Source organism: Monodon monoceros, unplaced genomic scaffold (genome assembly GCF_005190385.1).
Source record: "Monodon monoceros isolate NGI ecotype Baffin Bay Population unplaced genomic scaffold, NGI_Narwhal_1 Super_Scaffold_4, whole genome shotgun sequence".
NCBI lineage: Eukaryota > Metazoa > Chordata > Mammalia > Artiodactyla > Monodontidae > Monodon > Monodon monoceros.
Window position 1 is genome coordinate 48,800,713 of NW_021703781.1, and position 19,737 is coordinate 48,820,449.

General features: G+C 35.2%; 1 protein-coding gene across 1 annotated transcript in view; it reads left to right on the forward strand.

The window, feature by feature from the left end:
• Positions 1-19,737, forward strand: part of EXOC6 (exocyst complex component 6) — a 193,302-nt gene that overhangs the window by 60,902 nt on the left and 112,663 nt on the right. The window contains exons 9-13 of the mRNA XM_029245876.1: positions 3,738-3,821; positions 12,842-12,888; positions 13,012-13,132; positions 14,522-14,593; positions 19,525-19,622. Coding sequence (XP_029101709.1) covers positions 3,738-3,821; positions 12,842-12,888; positions 13,012-13,132; positions 14,522-14,593; positions 19,525-19,622 — 422 coding nt within the window. The remainder of the gene's footprint in view (positions 1-3,737; positions 3,822-12,841; positions 12,889-13,011; positions 13,133-14,521; positions 14,594-19,524; positions 19,623-19,737) is intronic.

Sequence of the window (19,737 nt, forward strand, 5' to 3'; positions counted from 1 at the left end):
TTCTAACCACTGCTTTAGCTGCATTCCATGAGTTTTGGTGTGTTGTGTTTTTGTTTCCATTTATCTCAAAGTATTTTCTAATTTCCTGTGATTTCTTCTTTAACCCATTAGTTATTTAGAAATGTGTTTAATCTCCATGTTTGTGAATTTCTGTTCACAAACAAAAGTTCTTCTGTCATTGATTCCTAATTTAATCCCACTGTAGTCACAGATCATACTTTGTATGATTCCAGTCCTTTTAAATTTATTGAGGCTTGTTTTATGGCATAACATATGCTTTATCCTGGAGAATGTTTCATGTATACTTGAGAATAATGTGTATCTGGCTGTTGTTGGGTGGTGTTTTCTATAGCCATCAGTTAGGTTTAGTTGATTATAGTGTTCACATCTTCTTTATCCTTGTTGATCTTTTGCTTGTTTTGTCTGTTATTAAAAATGGGATTATTGAAGCCTCCAGCTATAACTGTTGAATTGTCTGTTCTTCCTTAGTTCTGCCACGTTTTGCTTCATATATTTTTGAGGCTTTGTTGTTATGTGTGTATATGTTTATAATTGTTATGTCTCTGTAGTAAGACCTTTTTTCACTATAAAATGTCTTTGTAATATTTTTTATCTTAAATTCTATTTTGGCTGATATTAGTATAGGCACTCAGGCTCTTTTGGTTACTCTTGGCATGGTATATTTTTTTATTATGTTATTTTTGACCTTTTTGTGTCTTTGAATCTAAAGTGTGTCTCTTGTAGGATAGCATATAGATGGATCTGTTTTCTTTTCAGTTCAGTCTGCTGATCTCTTCCTTTTGATTGGATTGTTTAGTTCATTTATATTTAATGTAATTACTGATAAGGTAGGATTTACATCTACTGGTTGTTTTAGTATGTCTGATGTCTTTTTTTGTTCCTCCCTTTCTCCATTATTGCCTTCTTTTGCATCAAATAGATATTTTCTCATGTACCATTTTAATTCCCTTGTCATTTATTTATATGCACACACACACACACACACACACACATTTATATATTTAGTATTTTCTTAGTGTTTGCCCTGGGAATTACAAGTAACATCTTTATTTTAAAATAGTATAATTAGTTCTCATTAATCCCTCTCCTTTGTGTTATTGTTCTCGTACTAATTATATATTTACACATTAGCCATTGACACAGTTTTATAATTCTTTATGCAGTTGTTTTTTTAAATTAGAAGAAAAGAGTTACAAACAAAAATACACATATACTGTCTTTATATTTTCCTCTGTATTTACTTTTACTGGTACTTTTTATTTCTTCATGTGAATTAGAGTTACTGTCTAGTGTCCTTGCGTTCCTGCCTGAAGTACTCCTGTTAGTGTTTCTTTTAGGGAAGGTTCTGGTAGTGTCAAATTCTCTCAATTTTGTTTATCTGGGAGTGTCTTAATTTCTCTTTTGCTTTTATTTTTTTTTTTTTGGCCACACTGTGCAGCTTGTGGGATCTTAGTTCCCCAACCAGGGATTGAACCTGGGCCCTCGGCAGTGAAAGCACAGAGTCCTAACCACTAGACCACCAGGGAATTCCCTCTCCTTTGCTTTTTAAGAGTAGTTTTGTTGGATATAGAATTCTTGGTTTTTCTTTCAGCGCTTTGAATATGTCATCCCACTGCCTTCTTAAGCCATTTACTTTTAAGGAGTTTTGAGGTTTGGATTATTTATGTAATTGAAAAAAGAATGGTAATTATGTTAATTAGAGCAAATAGAACTATCTTTATTTGTTAACTTTTTTCTTTTAGTCCTCTATTAAAAGACAGGACTAGTTCTGCACTTCCTAGCTGAGATGAAAGTGATCTAACAGCACAATATCAATGTAAACTTGCTGTTTTACAGATAAGTAAGTGACGTTTCAAGTGTGTTGAACTTTATTGAATAGACCTTTAAGAAGAATTTCTCTTTTTAAAGCTATAATAAATCATAGTGTAGTATCAAAACAATAATACTTTTAGTCTAGTCTCTGATAAAATAGTTCTTTCAATGTGTGTGATTATAAACTACCTTAACTTCATAGATTCTTTTCAATGTGAGGTGGTAGTATATACATTTAACTGCATTCATACCTGAGGCAAACAGAGGGTAGGTTCCATCACGATTCCACTGCTATCTGTAGTAACATTGAAAACTAGGCTTCCTTTTGTCTAATCACATGAAGTTGTTTTTTTGTTTTGTTTTGTTTTTATAAATTTATTTTATTTATTTATTTTTGGCTGTGTTGGGTCTTCGCTGCTGTGTGCGGGCTTTCTCTAGTTGTGGCAAGCAGGGGCTACTCTTTGTTGCGGTGCACGGGCTTCTCGTTGTGGTGGCTTCTCTTGTTGCGGAGCATGGGCTCTAGGCACACGGGCTTCAGTAGTTGTGGCACATGGGCTTAGTTGCTCCGCGGCGTGTGGGATCTTCCCGGACGAGGGCTCGAACCTGTGTCCCCTGCATTGGCAGGTGGATTCTTAACCACTGCGCCACCAGGGAAGCCCCACATGAAGTTTTATTCTTTCACAACTCCTTTAAATTGGATGTTCTCTTATAAGTTTTGAGTTTGGTGTAGAAGAATGATTTTTTGCTTTGATGGTGCTCAATTTTTCTGTCTTTTATGGCACCGTGCTACAGTGAGTTCCAGTAGGCACTTCTGTTACTTTGTATTATTCCTGTTCTATATGTGTATGATCTGCAAGAGACCATGAGTGTTGTTTGTTGTTCTTTCGCCAGTGCCTTCCATTTTACCTGATATTTCATAAAGATTTGCTGCATTTAGTAATTGACTCTTTAACACAACACTCAGTTTTTAATACAGACACATTATATACTTTATCTGGGAGTTTATGTCAACAGGCACTAAGTCCTCTGGGAAAGACTGTATCTTTATACCTGTGTAACAGATGTGGCTGTTGGCAGGTCTCAGTTTCTTGCCGCATGGGCTGTCTGCAAGTCTGCCTGATAGTCTTCATGACGTGGCAACTGGCTTTCCCCAGAAGTGAGTGATCTGAGAGAGACCAAATGAAAACCATGATGCCTTTTATAACTTAATCTCAGAAGTGACATACTTTTACTTCTCCTGCATTCTATTGGTCACATAGACCAACCTTGGTACAATGTGGGAGGAGACAAGGGATCTTTGGGGGGTGTCTTGGAGGCTACCACACTTACTTTATAAAAGAAAGACATATCCTTCACTGATACCTGGTGGTACCATTATGCATTGTCTTGATGTGTAAAAACTTCCAAGGTGCCAAATAAAGGAGAAGTCTTCTTTAATGATTAATCAAGGGACAGTATTCACAAAGGGTTCCTCCCTTTCTCTTCCTGTGCAGATTAATAGTAAACCATGTTAGAAATAGTATATTTTGTCCTGTGGTCAGATTTTCTTAGTTCTTGTACAACATGTTCAGAAGTTGAGGCTTGCCAACTAATTTTCTTAATTTCCCTCACTGACAGCGATATTTTCTTTCGTCAGTCAAAAATGTATAAAGGCTAAGTGACAAGTTGGGCAACAGTCAAATTATTTGAACTTACCTTTAGCCTTAATTGTCATGATACCAAACAAGGTTACTATCTGTGAACCATAATGCCAGAACTTGTTCTTGGTATTCAATATGAAATACCATTCCGCATTTAAATCCAGTTGTTAAAAACTGAAAAATGACTCTTACGGGGTAAAGTTTTCTGTTTAGCAGTGTGTTTGTGTATGTGTGTTTTTCATTACTCTTCTGATTTTATTTTAGGGTGATGAGGAAACATTTGAAAATTATTACCGAAAACAAAGAAAGAAACAGGCAAGACTGGTATTGCAACCCCAGTCAAATATGGTAAGTATGTGAAAATTTTGAATTGGTTATGTTGAAGTTTTTATCCTCTTTAATTTCTTCAAGGCATGCATTCAACTACAAATATTTATTGAATACCTACCATTTCCAATCATTGGTTTAGGTGTGAAGGTTACAGCAGTGAACAAAATGGCTATGGCTAAGTCCCTTCTCTCATGAACTTACATTCTATTAGGGAAGATAGACTGTAAGTGAATAAATAAGACAATGAATACATAAAAAGATAAATAAGTAAATATATAAAATGTCAGGGAGTGATAATTAGTTTCTGACGATGTGGTAGACTGTGTATCTTGATTAATCGTTCTACTGCAAAAACAACTAAAGGTGCTGGATAAAACATTTTTTAAAATCTTAAATTCTTTTTAAATGTACTGAGGATCAGGTAGGAAAGTATAGTCCTGACAAAGACGAAATAAGTAATCTGAAAGGGCTTTGTTTGTGGGATTTTTATTAGTCATTCTCAAGAATATATGTATTTTTTTGGTTATAAAATTGTGATGTATTCACTGTAGAAAAATAAGGAAAAATTGAAATAAAATAATCCATAATGTAAAAAAAAAAACCAAACTAAGTCAATATGGAACTGTTCTATATGTTGGTTACGGTGATAGGTATGTGACTAGATGTATTTGTGAAAACACATAGAAACAGCACATGAAAAAGAGTTTTGTTCATGTAACTTATACCTCAATACACCTAAATATAAGAAAAACAAAACAGGAAAACCTAAATGAGGAAAGAAATTCAGACAGGCACAATGAAGAACTGACTGTAGCTTTTATCCTAGGGGCATGGGCTGAATGGGAAAGCATAAGTTTTGAGGACATAGGGGTACAGGGGGCTAAGCATAGAGTCACCCAAAGTGGGTGATAAGAGACTGTCTCCTTTGTAAGGCTGAGACTCCAAAGAATTATAGCCCATTATTAGTATGACCTAGAGATAAAACCATCTAGCAAAACCTCTCTGGTCCTTCTGCCAAATGCACTAAAGAAAATTGCCTATCCCAAATCCTGGTGCTGAGTGAACAAAGAGAAAAAATCTCTGAGAATTCATAACAAGCAGTTCCTCAAATGTGTTTGCAAACCAAATTCATTCTACTTGGATAATCAAAAAAATCTCAAGCTGAAAATTTAAAGTGGTTCCATTTTGATATTGTCTCCAGGTGCCTAGTAGAAGCAAATGCAGTTCTTCTCCGAACCTTCATACCAAATTAAAGGATATCCATAGTTGAGGTTTCAAGGAAAATTAGCAACTCATACTCAGAATTAGCTGTCAAACAAGTGAGGATCATTAGAAATATTGACAACAGAAATCAATTGTAAAAGACTTTCAATGTTTGAGTTATTAGGCATAGAATATAAAATAACACTATTATATTTAAAGAAATAAAAGGCAAGCTTGCTGATATCATTAGGCAACAAGAAACTCTAAAGGAATTACCAAAAAAATGTGGAAAAAAAATCAAGTAGAATACCTAGTAATTAAAGATATATTAGCCAGGGCTCCCCTGGTGGCGCAGTGGTTGAGAGTCCGCCTGCCGATGCAGGGGACACGGGTTCGTGCCCCGGTCCAGGAAGATCCCACATGCCGCGGAGCGGCTGGGCCTGTGAGCCATGGCCGCTGAGCTTGCGCGTCCGGAGCCTGTTCTCCTCAACGGGAGAGGCCACAGCAGTGAGAGGCCCGCGTACCACAAAAAAATAAAAAAAAAGATATACTAGCCAACATGAAAAATTCTGTGAACAGGTTGATGAATTCTCTTAGTTGATCTGAAGAAATTGCTAGACTACATCATAGAGTGACAAAAGAATAAAAATATAGAAGAAAGATAGAGGAGATAAAGAGAGGTCTAACATATTTAGTTGCAGTTTTAGAAAGAAAGGATAGAACAAGAGGGACAGAGGAATATTTGAGGTAATACCTGAGAACTTACTAAGACAGATGAGAAACAGAAACCTACAGTCAAGTCCAAGGAATCCAAGTAGGTTAAATAAAAAGAAGTACACTTTTAGAGAACTTAAAATGAAAATGTAGAACACCAAAGATAAAGAGAAAATAGAAGACCTGAAAAACATTATGAGCTAAGTGAACTAATTGACATTTATCGAATAATTCACCCAAAGCAGCAGAATACACGTGCTTTTCCAAGTGTACCTGGAAGTTTCATCAAGATAGATCATATTCTGGGTAATAAAATAAATCTCAATAAATATTAAAAAACTTGAAATTGTACAAAGTGTGTCTTTTTACTACAAGAGAATGAAATTATCCATGTGCAAAAAAATGAATGTTGATGCTTACCTCATTCAACATTTCAAGAAATGGATCATGGACCCAAATATAAGAGCTAAAATTGTAAAACTTTTAGAAAAAAACAAAGGTTAAAATCTTTGTGACTTTGGGTTAGGCAGTATTTTCTTGGGTGACATACATAAAGCATGAACCATAAAAGAAAGAAATTGATAGATTGAACATCAAAATGGAAAACTTCTACCCTTCAAAAGGCAGTATCAAGAAAATGAAAAGACAAGACATAGATGGAGAGAACATTTGCAAAACTCATGTCTAATAAAAGGCTTGTATCCAGAATATATAAAGAACTTGTATAACTAACTAAAGACAGACTAAAAAGATTCAAATAGACATTTTACCAAAGATACACAGATGGCAAGTAAGCACATGAAAAGATGTTAAATATCATTTTTCATCAGGGAAATGCAAATTAAAACCACAATGAGACACCTCTACATACCTACTAGAATGGCTAAAATTAAAAAGATCGATAATAGCAAGTGCTGGTGAGGATTTGGAGCAGGTAGAACTCTCATAAACTTCTGATAGGTATAAATATTGTACTGCCACTTTGGAAAATAGTTTGACAGTTTGTTATAATGTTAAGCATACACTTGCCATATGACCCAGCACTTCTACTCCTAGGTTTTTAGCTGTGAGAGATCAAAATTTATCCACATAGTGGCTCGTATGTGAATGTTTATAGTAGCTTTATTCATAAATGCCAGAAACTGGAAACATCTCAAATGTCTGTGAGCTAGTGATAGATAAACAGATTGTTGTATCTCGGGCTTCCCTGGTGGCGCAGTGGTTGAGAGTCCGCCTGCCAATGCAGGGGACACGGGTTCGTGCCTCGGTCCGGGAAGATCCCACATGCCATGGAGCAGCTAGGCCCGTGAGCCATGGCCACTGAGCCTGCATGTCTGGAGCCTGTGCTCCGCAACAGGAGAGGCCACAACAGTGAGAGGCCCGCGTACCAAAAAAAAAAAAAAAAAAAAGTTGTACCTCGACATAATGGAATACTACTCAGCAGTAGAAAAGGAACTGATACATGCAGTGACATGGATAAATCTTAAAAACACTATTCTAGGTGAAAAAATTCAGATACAGCAAAGTTATGTATAGTACGATTTGTGTTACATGACATTTTTGAAAAGGCAAAACTATGGCATAGAATGGCATCTGTGACAACGGGCCAGGGTTGGGCAGAGTGATTCACTATAGAGGGGCATAAAGGGAACTTTTTATGAGACGGAAATATTCTATGTCTTGATTTTGGTTGTGGTGACACAAATGTCTACATTCATCAAAACTCATCGGACTCTGTATGTAAAAAGCGTTTTAATTTTGCTTTATGTAAATTATGCCTCAGTAAATTTGACTTTAAAAGCAAAGATAAAGAGAAGACCTCAGAAATACCCAGAGAGAAGAGATTATTTTCAAATAAACAAGACAGTGGAATATTTTCAGTGCTGAAGGAAAATAACTGTCTTCCTGGGATTCTATATTCAGCGGAACAAGGGCAAAGATAGACATTTTCAGGCAAAGAAGAGGAGAGTTTGTTACCAAGACACCCTTAGTAAAGAAAGGATATACTGCAGTCAAAAGGAAAGTGATGCCAAATGGAAGATATGAGATGCTAGAATGAATGAATAGCAAGGAAAGTATAAATATGTGGACAAATCTGTGTTGACTGTAGAAAATAATATTAATAAAATATTATGGACATTAAAACAAGATAGAGTTGAAATGCACAGTAACAATAACATAAACATTAGAGTGAGATGGAAGTTAATGAAGTGAAACTGTTCTACAGTTTTGGAATTGTCCAGAAAAGAAAAGAAAATTATTGACTAATTTTAGTTTGATTACTTAAGTATGCATAATGTAATTTCTGTAACCACTAAAAGAATAGAAACAATATATACTTAAATATAATTTTTATTTTTTCCTCTACATCTGTGTCTCAATTTCTGCTCTGCAAACCAGTTCATCTGTACCATTTTTCTAGGTTCCACATATATGTGTTAATATACGATATTTGTTTTTCTGACTTACTTCACTCTGTATGACAGTCTCTAGATCCATCCACGTCTCTACAAATGACCCAGTTTCATTCCTTTTTATGTCTGAGTAATATTCCATTGTATATATGTACCACATCTTCTTTACCCATTTGTCTGTCGATGGGCATTTAGGTTGCTTCCATGAACTGGCTACTGTAAGTAGTGCAGCAATGAACATTGGGGTGCATGTGTCTTTTTCAATTACAGTTTTCTCTAGGTATATGCCCAGTAGTGGGATTACTGGGTCATATGGTAATTCTATTTTTAGTTTTTTAAGGAACCTCCATACTGTTCTCCATAGTGGCTGTATCAATTTACCTTCCCACCAACAGTGCAAGAGGGTTCCCTTTCCTCCACACCCTGTCCAGCATTTGTTGTTTGTAGAATTTCTGATGATGCCCATTCTAACTGGTGTGAGGTGATACCTAATTGTACTTTTGATTTGCATTTCTCTAATAATTAGTGATATTGAGCAGCTTTTCATGTGCTTCTTGGCCATCTGTATGTCTTCTTTGGAGAAATGTCTATTTAGGTCTTCTGCCCATTTTTGGATTGAGTTGTTTGTTTTTTTAATATTGAGCTGCATGAGCTGCTTATATATTTTGGAGATTAATCCTCTGTCCATTGATTCGTTTGCGAATATTCTCTCCCATTCTGAGGGTTGTATTTTCGTCTTGTTTATGGTTTCCTTTGCTGTGCAAAAGCTTTTAAGTTTCATTAGGTCCCATTTGTTTATTTTTGTTTTTATTTCCATTACTCTAGGAGGTGGATCAAAAGAGATCTTGCTGTGATTTATGTCAAAGAGTGTTCTTCCTATGTTTTCCTCTAAGAGTTTTACAGTGTCTGGACTTACATTTAGGTCTCTAATCCATTTTGAGTTTATTTTTCTGTATGGTGTTAGGAAGTGTTCTAATTTCATTCTTTTACATGTAGCTGTCAGGTTTTCCCAGCACCACTTATTGAAGAGACTGTCTTTTCTCCATTGTATACCCTTGCCTCCTTTGTCATAGATTAGTTGACCATAGGTGCGCGGGTTTATCTCTGGGCTTTCTATCTTGTTCCATTGATCTATATTTCTGTTTTTGTGCCAGTACCATATTGTCTTGATTATTGTAGCTTTGTAGTATAGTCTGAAGTCAGGGAGTCTGATTCCTCCAGCTCCGTTTTTTTCCCTCAACACTGCTTTGGCTATTTGGGGTCTTTTGTGTCTCCATACAAATTTTAAGATTTTTTTGTTCTAGTTCTATAAAAACTGCCATTGGTAATTTGATAGGGATTGCATTGAATTTGTAGATTGCTTTGGGTAGTATAGTCTTTTTCACAATATTGATTCTTCCAATCCAAGAACATGGTGTATCTCTTCATCTGTTGGTATCATCTTTAATTTCTTTCATCAGCGTCTTATAGTTTTCTGCATACAGGTCTTTTGTCTCCCTAGGTAGGTTTATTCCCGGGTATTTTATTCTTTTTGTTGCAATGGTAAATGGGAGAGTTTCCTTAATTTCTCTTTCGGATTTTTCTTCATTAGTGTATAGGAAAGCAAGAAATTTCTGTGCATTAATTTTGTATCCTGCAACTTTACCAAGTTCATTGATTAGCTCTAGTAGTTTTCTGGTGGCATGTTTAGGATTCTCTATGTATAGTATCATGTCATCTGCAAACAGTGACAGTTTTACTTCTTCTTTTCCAATTTGTATTCCTCTTATTTCTTTTTCTTCTCTGATTGCCGTGGCTAGGACTTCCAAAACTATGTTGAATAATAGTGGTGAGAGTGGACATCCTTGTCTTGTTCCTGATCTTAGAGGAAATGCTTTCAGTTTTTCACCATTGAGAATGATGTTTGCTGTGGGTTTGTTGTATATGGCCTTTATTATGTTGAGGTAGGTTCCCTCTATGCCCACTTTCTGGAGAGTTTTTATCATAAATAGGTGTTGAATTTTGTCAAAAGCTTTTTCTGCATCTATTGAGATGATAATATGGTTTTTATTCTTCAGTTTGTTAATATGGTGTATCACACTGATTGAGTTGCATATATGGAAGAATCCTTGCATCCCTGGGATAAATCCCACTTGGTCATGGTATATGATCCTTTTAATGTGTTGTTGGATTCTGTTTGCTAGTATTTTGTTGAGGATTTTTGCATCTATATTCATCCATGATATTGGTCTGTAATTTTCTTTTTTTGTAGTATCTTTGTCTAGTTTTGGTATCAGGGTGATGGTGGCCTCATGGAATGAATTTGGGAGTGTTCCTTCATCTGCAATTTTTGGAAGAGTTTGAGAAGGATGGGTGTTAGCTCTTCTCTAAATGTTTGATAGAATTCACCTGTGAAGCCATCTGGTCCTGGACTTTTGTTTGTTAGAAGAATTTTTTTTTGCGGTACGCAGGCCTCTCACTGTTGTGGCCTCTCCTATTGTGGAGCACAGGCTCCGGACGCGCAGGCTCAGCGGCCATGGCTCACGGGCCCAGCCACTCCACGGCACGTGGGATCCCCCTGGACCGGGGCATGAACCCGTGTCCCGTGCATCGGCAGGCGAACTCTCAACCCCTGCGCCACCAGGGAAGCCCAGTTGGAAGATTTTTAATCACAGTTTCAATTTCATTACTTGTGATTGGTCTGTTCATAGTTTCTATTTCTTCCTGGTTCAGTCTTGGAAAGTTATACCTTTCTAAGAATTTGTCCATTTCTTCCAGGTTGTCCATTTTATTGGCATAGAGTTGCCTGTTGTAGCCTCTTAGGATGCTTTGTATTTCTGTGGTGTCTGTTGTAACTTCTTTTTCATTTCTAATTTTATTGATTTGAGTCTTCTCCCTCTTTTTCTTGATGAGTCTGGCTGATGGTTTATCAGTTTGGTTTATCTTCTCAAAGAACCAGCTTTTAGTTTTATTGATCTTTACTATTGTTTTCTTTGGTTCTATTGCATTTATTTCTGCTCTGCTCTTTATGATTTCTTTCCTTCTGCTAACTTGGGTTTTGTTTGTTCTTCTTTCTCTAGTTCCTTTAGGTGTAAGTTTAGATTGTTTATATGAGCTTTTTCTTGTTTCTTGAGGTAGGCTTGTATAGCTATAAACTTCCCTCTTAGAACTGCTTTTGCTGCATCCCATAGGTTTTGGATCGTCGTGTTTTCATTGTCATTTGTCTTTAGGTATTTTTTGATTTCCTTTTTGATTTCTTCGGTGATCTCTTGGTTATTTAGTAACGTATTGTTTAGCCTCCATGTGTCTGTGTTTTTTACGTTTTTTTCCCCTGTAATTGATTTCTAATCTCATAGCGTTGTGGTCAGAAAAGATGCTTGGTATGATTTCAATTTTCTTAAATTTACTGAGGCTTGATTTGTGACCCAAGATGTGACCTATCCTGGAGAATATTCTGTGTGTACTTGAGAAGAAAGTATAATCTGCTGTTTTTGGATGGAATGTCCTATAAATGTCAATTAAATCTATCTGGTCTATTGTGTCATTTAAAGCTTCTGTTTCCTTATTTATTTTCATTTTGGATGAGCTGTCCATTGGTGTAAGTGAGGTGTTAAAGTCCCCCACTATTATTGTGTTACTGTCAATTTCCTCTTTTATAGCTGTTAGCAGTTGCCTTATATATTGAGGTGCATCCATAAGCATAGTGGATGCTTCAGTATCTTATCAGCCAGTAGACAGAATATTAGTAAGAATACAGAACATGCTTAATAGGCTTATCTAATAAACTGTATAGAATTCTGTTTGGGAATTCCTTGAGTGTCCAGTGGTTAAGACTCAGCACTTTCACTGCCATGGGCCCAGGTTCAGTCCCTGGTCGGGGAACTGAGATCCCAAAAGCCACACAGTGCAGCCAAAAAAAAAAAAAAAAGGAATTCTTTAGAAACATTTTTTTAAGTACACATGGAACATAAAATGTGACTACATACTGTGTTATAAAGCAGGTATCAAGAAATATCAAACATTTGTGTCATGGAGACTGTATTCTCTGATCATAGTATTTTTAAGCCAAAAAGTAATAACAGTCCCCTCCTGAAAAAATCCAGATGTTTGAAATTTTTGATCACTTTTATGAAATATATAAAATATAATATTTGAACTTAATTGTTATATTTCATGTAATACACTTTTATGAAATTCAAATGATCAAATATTTTCCTGTATACCTATTGTTAAAATTATAAACAGTAGGAAAGCGTAGACCATTTTAAAGGAATTTGACTTTTATTGTGAATCACATGAAAAGTCATTGGAGGGTTTTTAGCAAATGATATAATTATTTGATTACTGTTTGAAAAACTATCATTCTGGCAGCTGTCTGGAGAATAGACTGTAGGAATCAAGCCTGAAAGCTTGGAAGACTAGGTAGGAGAATGATGTAATTGTCCAAGTGAGAGATGATGGTAGCTTGAACTAGCCTGCTGAGAAGGAGGTTCTGAAATCATACTGACTTTTTAATTTGTTTATTGTTCATTTCCTTTTGAATGCAAGTTCCATGAGGGGTAAGGACTTTTTGTTATTTACCAGTGTATCCTTGGTGCCTTATAAATGTATGCAGCATATAGTAGACTCTCAATAAATATTTGTTAATAAATGTTGCACTGATTTGGAACTTACTTTTATGTTACTGATATTTATTGTTTTAAATTGATTTTTATTTTTCATTTAAAGCATGAAACAGTTGATGGCTATAGAAGATATTTCACTCAAATTGTAGGGTATGTATCTAATATGGCAATAAGTATTATTTTGATATTGTGTTATGTGTCAGAACTAATGATCTCCTATTTAGGTTTTAATTTTTTTTTAACTCATGTTATTTTGGTAATTACTGTTCTTAGGTTCTTTGTGGTGGAAGATCACATTTTACATGTGACCCAAGGATTAGTAACCAGGGCATACACTGATGAACTTTGGAACATGGCCCTCTCAAAGATAATTGCTGTCCTTAGAGCTCATTCAGTAAGTCAGACAATTTATGTTACTAAATTTTTAATCCAGTTACTTCTAGAACTTCTGAAATGCATAATGTCAGAAGGAAACTATACCTCCATCAGTTCTGCATTTTTTTTTGGTAATTGCTCAGATTTGGAAGTAGTAATGACAGGCCTTTGTTTGTCTGGTAATATTGCAACTGAGTGGGGCTTCTGAAGACACTTTTAGTCCAGCATTATAGAAGATGAAGAATTAAGCTGGTCTCATTAGTCTCAACTGACCTCTTCATTAGATCACTGAAAAGCACCATGAAGAAAGGGTTTTTAATTATCAGTCCAGATTCTTTGTTTCCAAAGTAAACTCCACCATTAAAACTCAGTAGAACTTGTTCTTCGATGTTTATAATTTGTTTGCAGTAATACAGTTATAAATTTCTTAAAAATATGCAGTTCTCAGAATTTGAACTCATTTAGATGTGTTATAAAGACTATTGAAATTAATAATTTTTTAGTGTGGACTTTTTCTTAAGACAATTTTGGGAGTTTACCTTCAGTGAAATTTCCCCAAACTTAAAGTTTTATAATCTATTATTTAAAATTTTATTATTGAGAATAGAGATTGAAAGTATTTTGCAGGAAGATTATTAGTTTAAGTGATATTTAGATTATAAATATATTTTTATTTATCAGGGACATAGATTCTGGATACAGTATTTGTCTAATGAACTACAACTTTTTCTAACATATTATAATAAAGAACAATACATTTTATCATGGTTTATATTCAGGCCAGCTATGAATATGTAATATGATAGTGTGCTTCCTATTAATTCCATGGCATCACATATGAGATCATAATATATTAAATGCAACATATCGCATTTAAAATCTTATGACATGCTATTAAGGGAACAAGAATGAATTTCACTATCTCTTTGAAATTAATTATTTTTCTTTGGTGCATTACTAAGAAAATACTTAAATTGTCATTTCTTATATTGGAGAAATATATTGATTGTATCTCTTTTATAATAGAATAAATAATTGAAAAGTAGAAATATATGGTCTATATATAAAGCATTTTTTCAATTTGAAATAACTAGTTCCTTAAAATCTAAAGACTTTTAGAAATATAAGCATCATTGCTTTGACCAAAGTTTAGTGTGTACAAATTTCAGAAAAATTTCTTTTCATATAATACAGATACTTTAGTTATGTCATGTTATGATCTTTCCCTACGAAATTTTTCATGAATAGAGGAAGCCAGCTGTGGATCTAATAACCAAGACTTCAAATTTATTGTAAATCAGGCAAATTAAGGGAGAAATTTTTAAGTTTTATTTTTTAGTTTTTAACCAAATGACTCTGGTGTGTGTTTGTTTGTGTTTCCACCCCCACTTACCCTTCATTCTCGCAGTCTTATTGCACTGATCCTGATCTTGTTCTGGAACTGAAGAATCTCATTGTAATATTTGCAGATACTTTGCAGGTGGGTGATAATCTAATATTCAATTAATGGCTATTTGAGCACTTAAAGCTATTCAAAACATAGACCACACTCATTTATTTTATTGTGGCTTAATGGTAGTAAATTAGTAGTAATCAAATGTTTACTTATGTATTGATATTCTCCTATTACTCAGGACTTTTAATACCACCTCCTTCCTGATTATGAAGCTTGGACAGAGCTCAGGGAATATTACCATCTTTTAAAATATTGGTCATTCTGTTAGAGTAGATACAATATTTTTGCAGTTAAAAAAAAAATACACGGTGTAGTGGAAAGAACCCTGAACTAGAAATTAGAAGATTAAAGTTCTGCCTGAGGATAATGAACATGAGCTGTGGAATCACAAAGACCCGGAGTTTATATTCAACCTTTGCTATTGACTAATTGTATGTCTACAACTTTTCTAAACTTTAGATCCTCATTTGTGAAAATGAGTTTGTTAATTACTAGTTTTCAGAATTGTTCTGAGTTTTAAATGTGATACTGTATATGAAAACACATACTAGTTTGAAAGCTGTGTGTACTTATTTTCTTCCTAATTTCAGGTGTACTGTGACTGTGAGCAAATCACTTTACTTCTTTGCGTTTTGGGTTTTGTTTTTCTTTTTAAAATAAGGTTAAAACTGAATTATCTTAAAACTCAATGTCTTTGTGGTTTTCAGTATCAAAGTTTTAAACTTGTCCCTCCTCCTTGATCACAGATAATAAAGAATTGATTGCATTTGTTTTTCATGCTTATATTTATGGGATTTTTATGATTGGAATAACTTTTTTGTGAAATATAGACCAGCATTTTCCGAAGTGTGATAATAGATGTTACTTAAAAAGTTCTATGGTCAAAAATGTTTAGAAAATGCTGAGTGAAGTAAAACAGATTTTTCCACTAAAAGCCTATCTCAGAGCAAATTTATACCATACGTTTCCAAAAGGAAGGTGATTATGCAGCATTTTCCCAACATATTTGACACGTAAATCTTTTTTCCCCTTAGAGAATCTTTTAGATCTATAGCTTCATAAAAAATGCTTTGGCAAATGCTAAATTGTTGGCTTTAATCACAGGAGTCTTTCCATCCTAGAATAATAGTTATCTATTTTATTCTTAAACCTAAGGAGAAGATACCACAAGCTCCTTAGTAAATTATTTTATTACCTTACATCTTTATTAGCTTGTATGGCTTATACTATAATACCAAAATAATTTGGGGTTTTTTTGCTTTCATAAATTTTGTGACTAATGTACCTGTAATACTGATCTCTCTGTAAGAAAACTTAGGAAGTTTTATTAAAGACTGCCTTAATATCTGGGGCCTATGTCTAAGTAACTTGAGGGAGCTTTGCTATCCTTAATGACTTAAAGCATTGCTACTCAAAATATGGTCCAGAGATCACAGGTCTACAAATCGTTTGTTATGGATCCATAATGAAAAGAAACTTTTGTCAGAATGTAAATCAACTATGTCACTAAGTACAAAATTTAGCTCAGTTGGCTTTTTTTTTTGGTAACAAGACTTTCTTGATATCAGTATCAGCATTGATTTGTATTCTGGTGCAAGCTCCTTACCTCTTTTTTAAAAACCATACAAACTGTTCTTGAGTTGGCACTTTGAGTACAACTGTAGATTCAGTTGTAGACTGAGTATTTGATGTGTTTCCAAGGAACTCTGCAGAGAATCAAGGAGTAATAGACAACATTCAAATAATAGAAGCATTAAAAAAGCAACAGTGATGGGTGCATAAACCCTTGTAAATATACCTTTCTCATCCTACTACTTTGAAATAAAGTTAAGGAAAACGAACCAGTTCTTCTTACTTATTCAGAAATCCTGCAGTATTTTCATTTCACTGAATACTGACAGGCTGATTATTAGGTAAATCTCACACTGAATTAATAAATACTGGCTTTTCAAGTTATACTTAATAATTGAAGAATTGAGGAAGGTCTTTTTAAAAAAAATTTATTTTTATTTATTTATTTATTTATTTATTTGGCTGTGTCTGGCCTTAGTTGCGGCACACGGGATCTTTGTTGTGGCATGCAGGATCTTTCGTTGTGGCGTGCAGGCTTCTGTCTAGTTGTGGCACGCAGGCTCAGTAGTTGCATCACGAGGGCTCTCTAGTTGCAGCATGGGGGCTCTCTAGTTGTGTATGGGCTCCAGAGCATGTGGGCTCAGTAGTTGCAGCACGTGGGCTCTCTAGTTGTGGCATGCGGTCTCAGTAGTTGCTGCATGCGGGCTCTCTAGTTGTGGCACGCAGGCTTGAGAGCGTGCCGGCTTAGTTGCCCTGTGGCATGTGGGATCTTAGTTCCCCAATCAGGGATCGAACCCACATCCCCTGCATTGGAAGGCAGATTCTTACCACTGGACCACCAGGGGAATCCTGAGGAGGGTCTTTTCTAATTAACCTTTAACTAATTAAAGAATATTGCACAATATTTAGCTTTTAAAATTGGCACTTTGCCAACTTAAGGAATTTTTTTCTTTTAAAAATATAATTATTTCACCATTTAAAACAAAGCTGACTAAACAATAAATTAAAAATAAAAAACACCAGCATGTTCATAGTTCTGCTTACTGCCTATTAAGCAAATAAAAAGCAAGCATTTATTGATTCGTTCATTAACATTTTTTTGAGCACCCACTATGTGCCAGCAGCTAGATGATATATACAATGATAGATATAAAAATCAGTAGAACAGTAGGGACATAAAGATTCTTGGCTTCAAGAAATTCACACTTTAGTTGTAAACAAATAAGATGTATAATAAGACATACTAATTTAGTAATATGTTAAAGAGCTTTGGGCTCATAGAAGATAGAATGATAACTTTGATTCCAGGAGTTGGGAAAGGCTACACAGAAAGTTGAAATGTGAGCTGGATTTTGAAGGAAATGTGAGTTCAGCAAGTAGATATGAAGGAAGAGGCATTAATGGCAGACAAAATAGCATGTGTTAATTACAGGTAGAGGTATGGTATGGTGAGCGTGAGACTGGCTGAGCAGCTTAATGGTGTTAGAAACTGTAGTGTTTGAGTGTAAGCAAAGAAGGGCAGAGAGTGGTAATGAAACTGATAAGGTAGTTTGAGCCAGATTGTGGCATGTCTTGTGAGGCTTTAGTAAGCTTTCTATAGGGAACTGGCGTGATCAGATGTGCACTTCAGATGATAATTTTAAGAGTTGGGCAATAGATTGAGTTGAAAGAGACAGGATGGTTGGAATTTCAGTTTAGGAAGCTCTTACAGTGGTCTAGGCAAGAGATGTTAAGGACCTGAAGTAAAACAGTGATACTGGGAAGATTTCTGGAAGAAATAAAGGTAGTAAATGATAGAGAAGAATGATAGGTTTGAATGAGATTTGTAAAGGAGGTAAAATCAAAAGAATTTGATGACTGATTAGATGTGTTTGTTTTGAGGGCATTTAGATGACTTTCAGGTTTCTTTCTTGATAAATTGGATTGATGATAGAACTATTAACAGGGATAGGAAATAGGAAGAACCCGTGGTTTAGTCTGAAAGGGAAGAGATAAGTTAATGTTCCTGTTGGCAGACTGACTAGAGATGTCTAATTGCTGTTGGAATTAAATATTTAGAATTTATAGAGGTCTAGCTAGAGATACAGATTGAGAATAATCAGAGTAAGTAGTGTTTGAAGTCAATCAACTTGAAATTGCCCTAGAGAGCTAGAAGAAAAGATTGAAGGATAGAGATAGAAGAAAAAAGGAATCCAAAAGGATTACTCATAGATAAAAGGAGAACAAGGAGAGAGAGTGGTGTTACAGAATTCAAAACAGAAGAGTTTCAAGAAACAGAGGTAAGATGGAGTGAGAGATCATGGAATTTTATATTCAGGAGATTCTCTGTGACATTGCTAAGAGCAGTTTCAATAAAGGAATAGGAGTGAGAGAGTTAGATTGTAGTAGGTTTGGCTATGGAAGGAGTGACACAGGAAACTGAGGGAAGGCTTTTTTGTTTTCTTTAGTTGTTCTTGGTTTAAAGATGGGAGGCAATTTAGCATGTTTATTTAGTGAAGAGAAAGGAGCTAGTGGAAGTTAAAGACACAGCAGAGTAGATAATCCATGGAGCAGTTCCTGCAGGAGGAGATAGGATCAAGACCAAAGATGAAGATGTAAGCCTTGAAGGGGAATAGGGACAACTTTGAGGCGAGCAGAAATGTTAGGTCCTGATATGGGTAGCATTTCAAATGGATTTGGAGTTGCAAAGGAATAAAGTTTTGGAGTGTTACGTTTGATAACTTTTCCCTGTACAACAAAGTCAGTGTTAAATTGAAGGTACAAAAGGAAACCATCATGTTTCGGACAGAATGTATTCTCTTTTCTTCTTGTATCTTATTTAGAGGCAACTTCCCAAGACACAGATGTATAGATCACTAATCTTGAACTTTTTCTCCAATTCTGACTTCTAATACTCTTTTTTTTTTTTTTTTTTTTTGCGGTACATGGGCCCCTCACTGTTGTGGCCTCTCCCGTTGTGGAGCACAGGCTCCGGACGCGCAGGCCTAGCGGCCATGGCTCACGGGCCCAGCCGCTCCGCGGCATGTGGGATCCTCCCGGACCGGGGCACGAACCCGCATCCCCTGCATTGGCAGGCGGACTCTCAACCACTGCGCCACCAGGGAAGCCCCTCTAATACTTTTTAAGGTTAACAATGTAATCCAGACAAAAAAGAGAGAGAAGAAATAGAAAAATTATTCCAGTTCATAAAACTCTTTCTAGACTCTTTTTTACCTAGTACAACTTAGTAGAAAGTCAAAAGGATATCTTTTTTTCATACTGTTAGGATGGCATACAGTGTGATACAGTGATCACTTCAAACAGTTCTCTAGTATTCTGAACTTTAAAAAATGATTATCTTTATTTATTTTACTTGTTTATCTGCTTTTTTGTGTGTGTTTTAGGGTTATGGTTTTCCAGTGAACCGACTTTTTGACCTTTTATTTGAAATAAGAGATCAATACAATGAAACACTGCTTAAAAAATGGGCTGGAGTTTTCAGGTTAGTCTAAGCCATGGTGCCTTAATGTAATGAAAAAGTTTGTCAGATGCTAAAGTAATTGGTTTTTGCATTTAGCAATAAAAAATGCTTATAATATTTTTTATTGTGGTAAAAT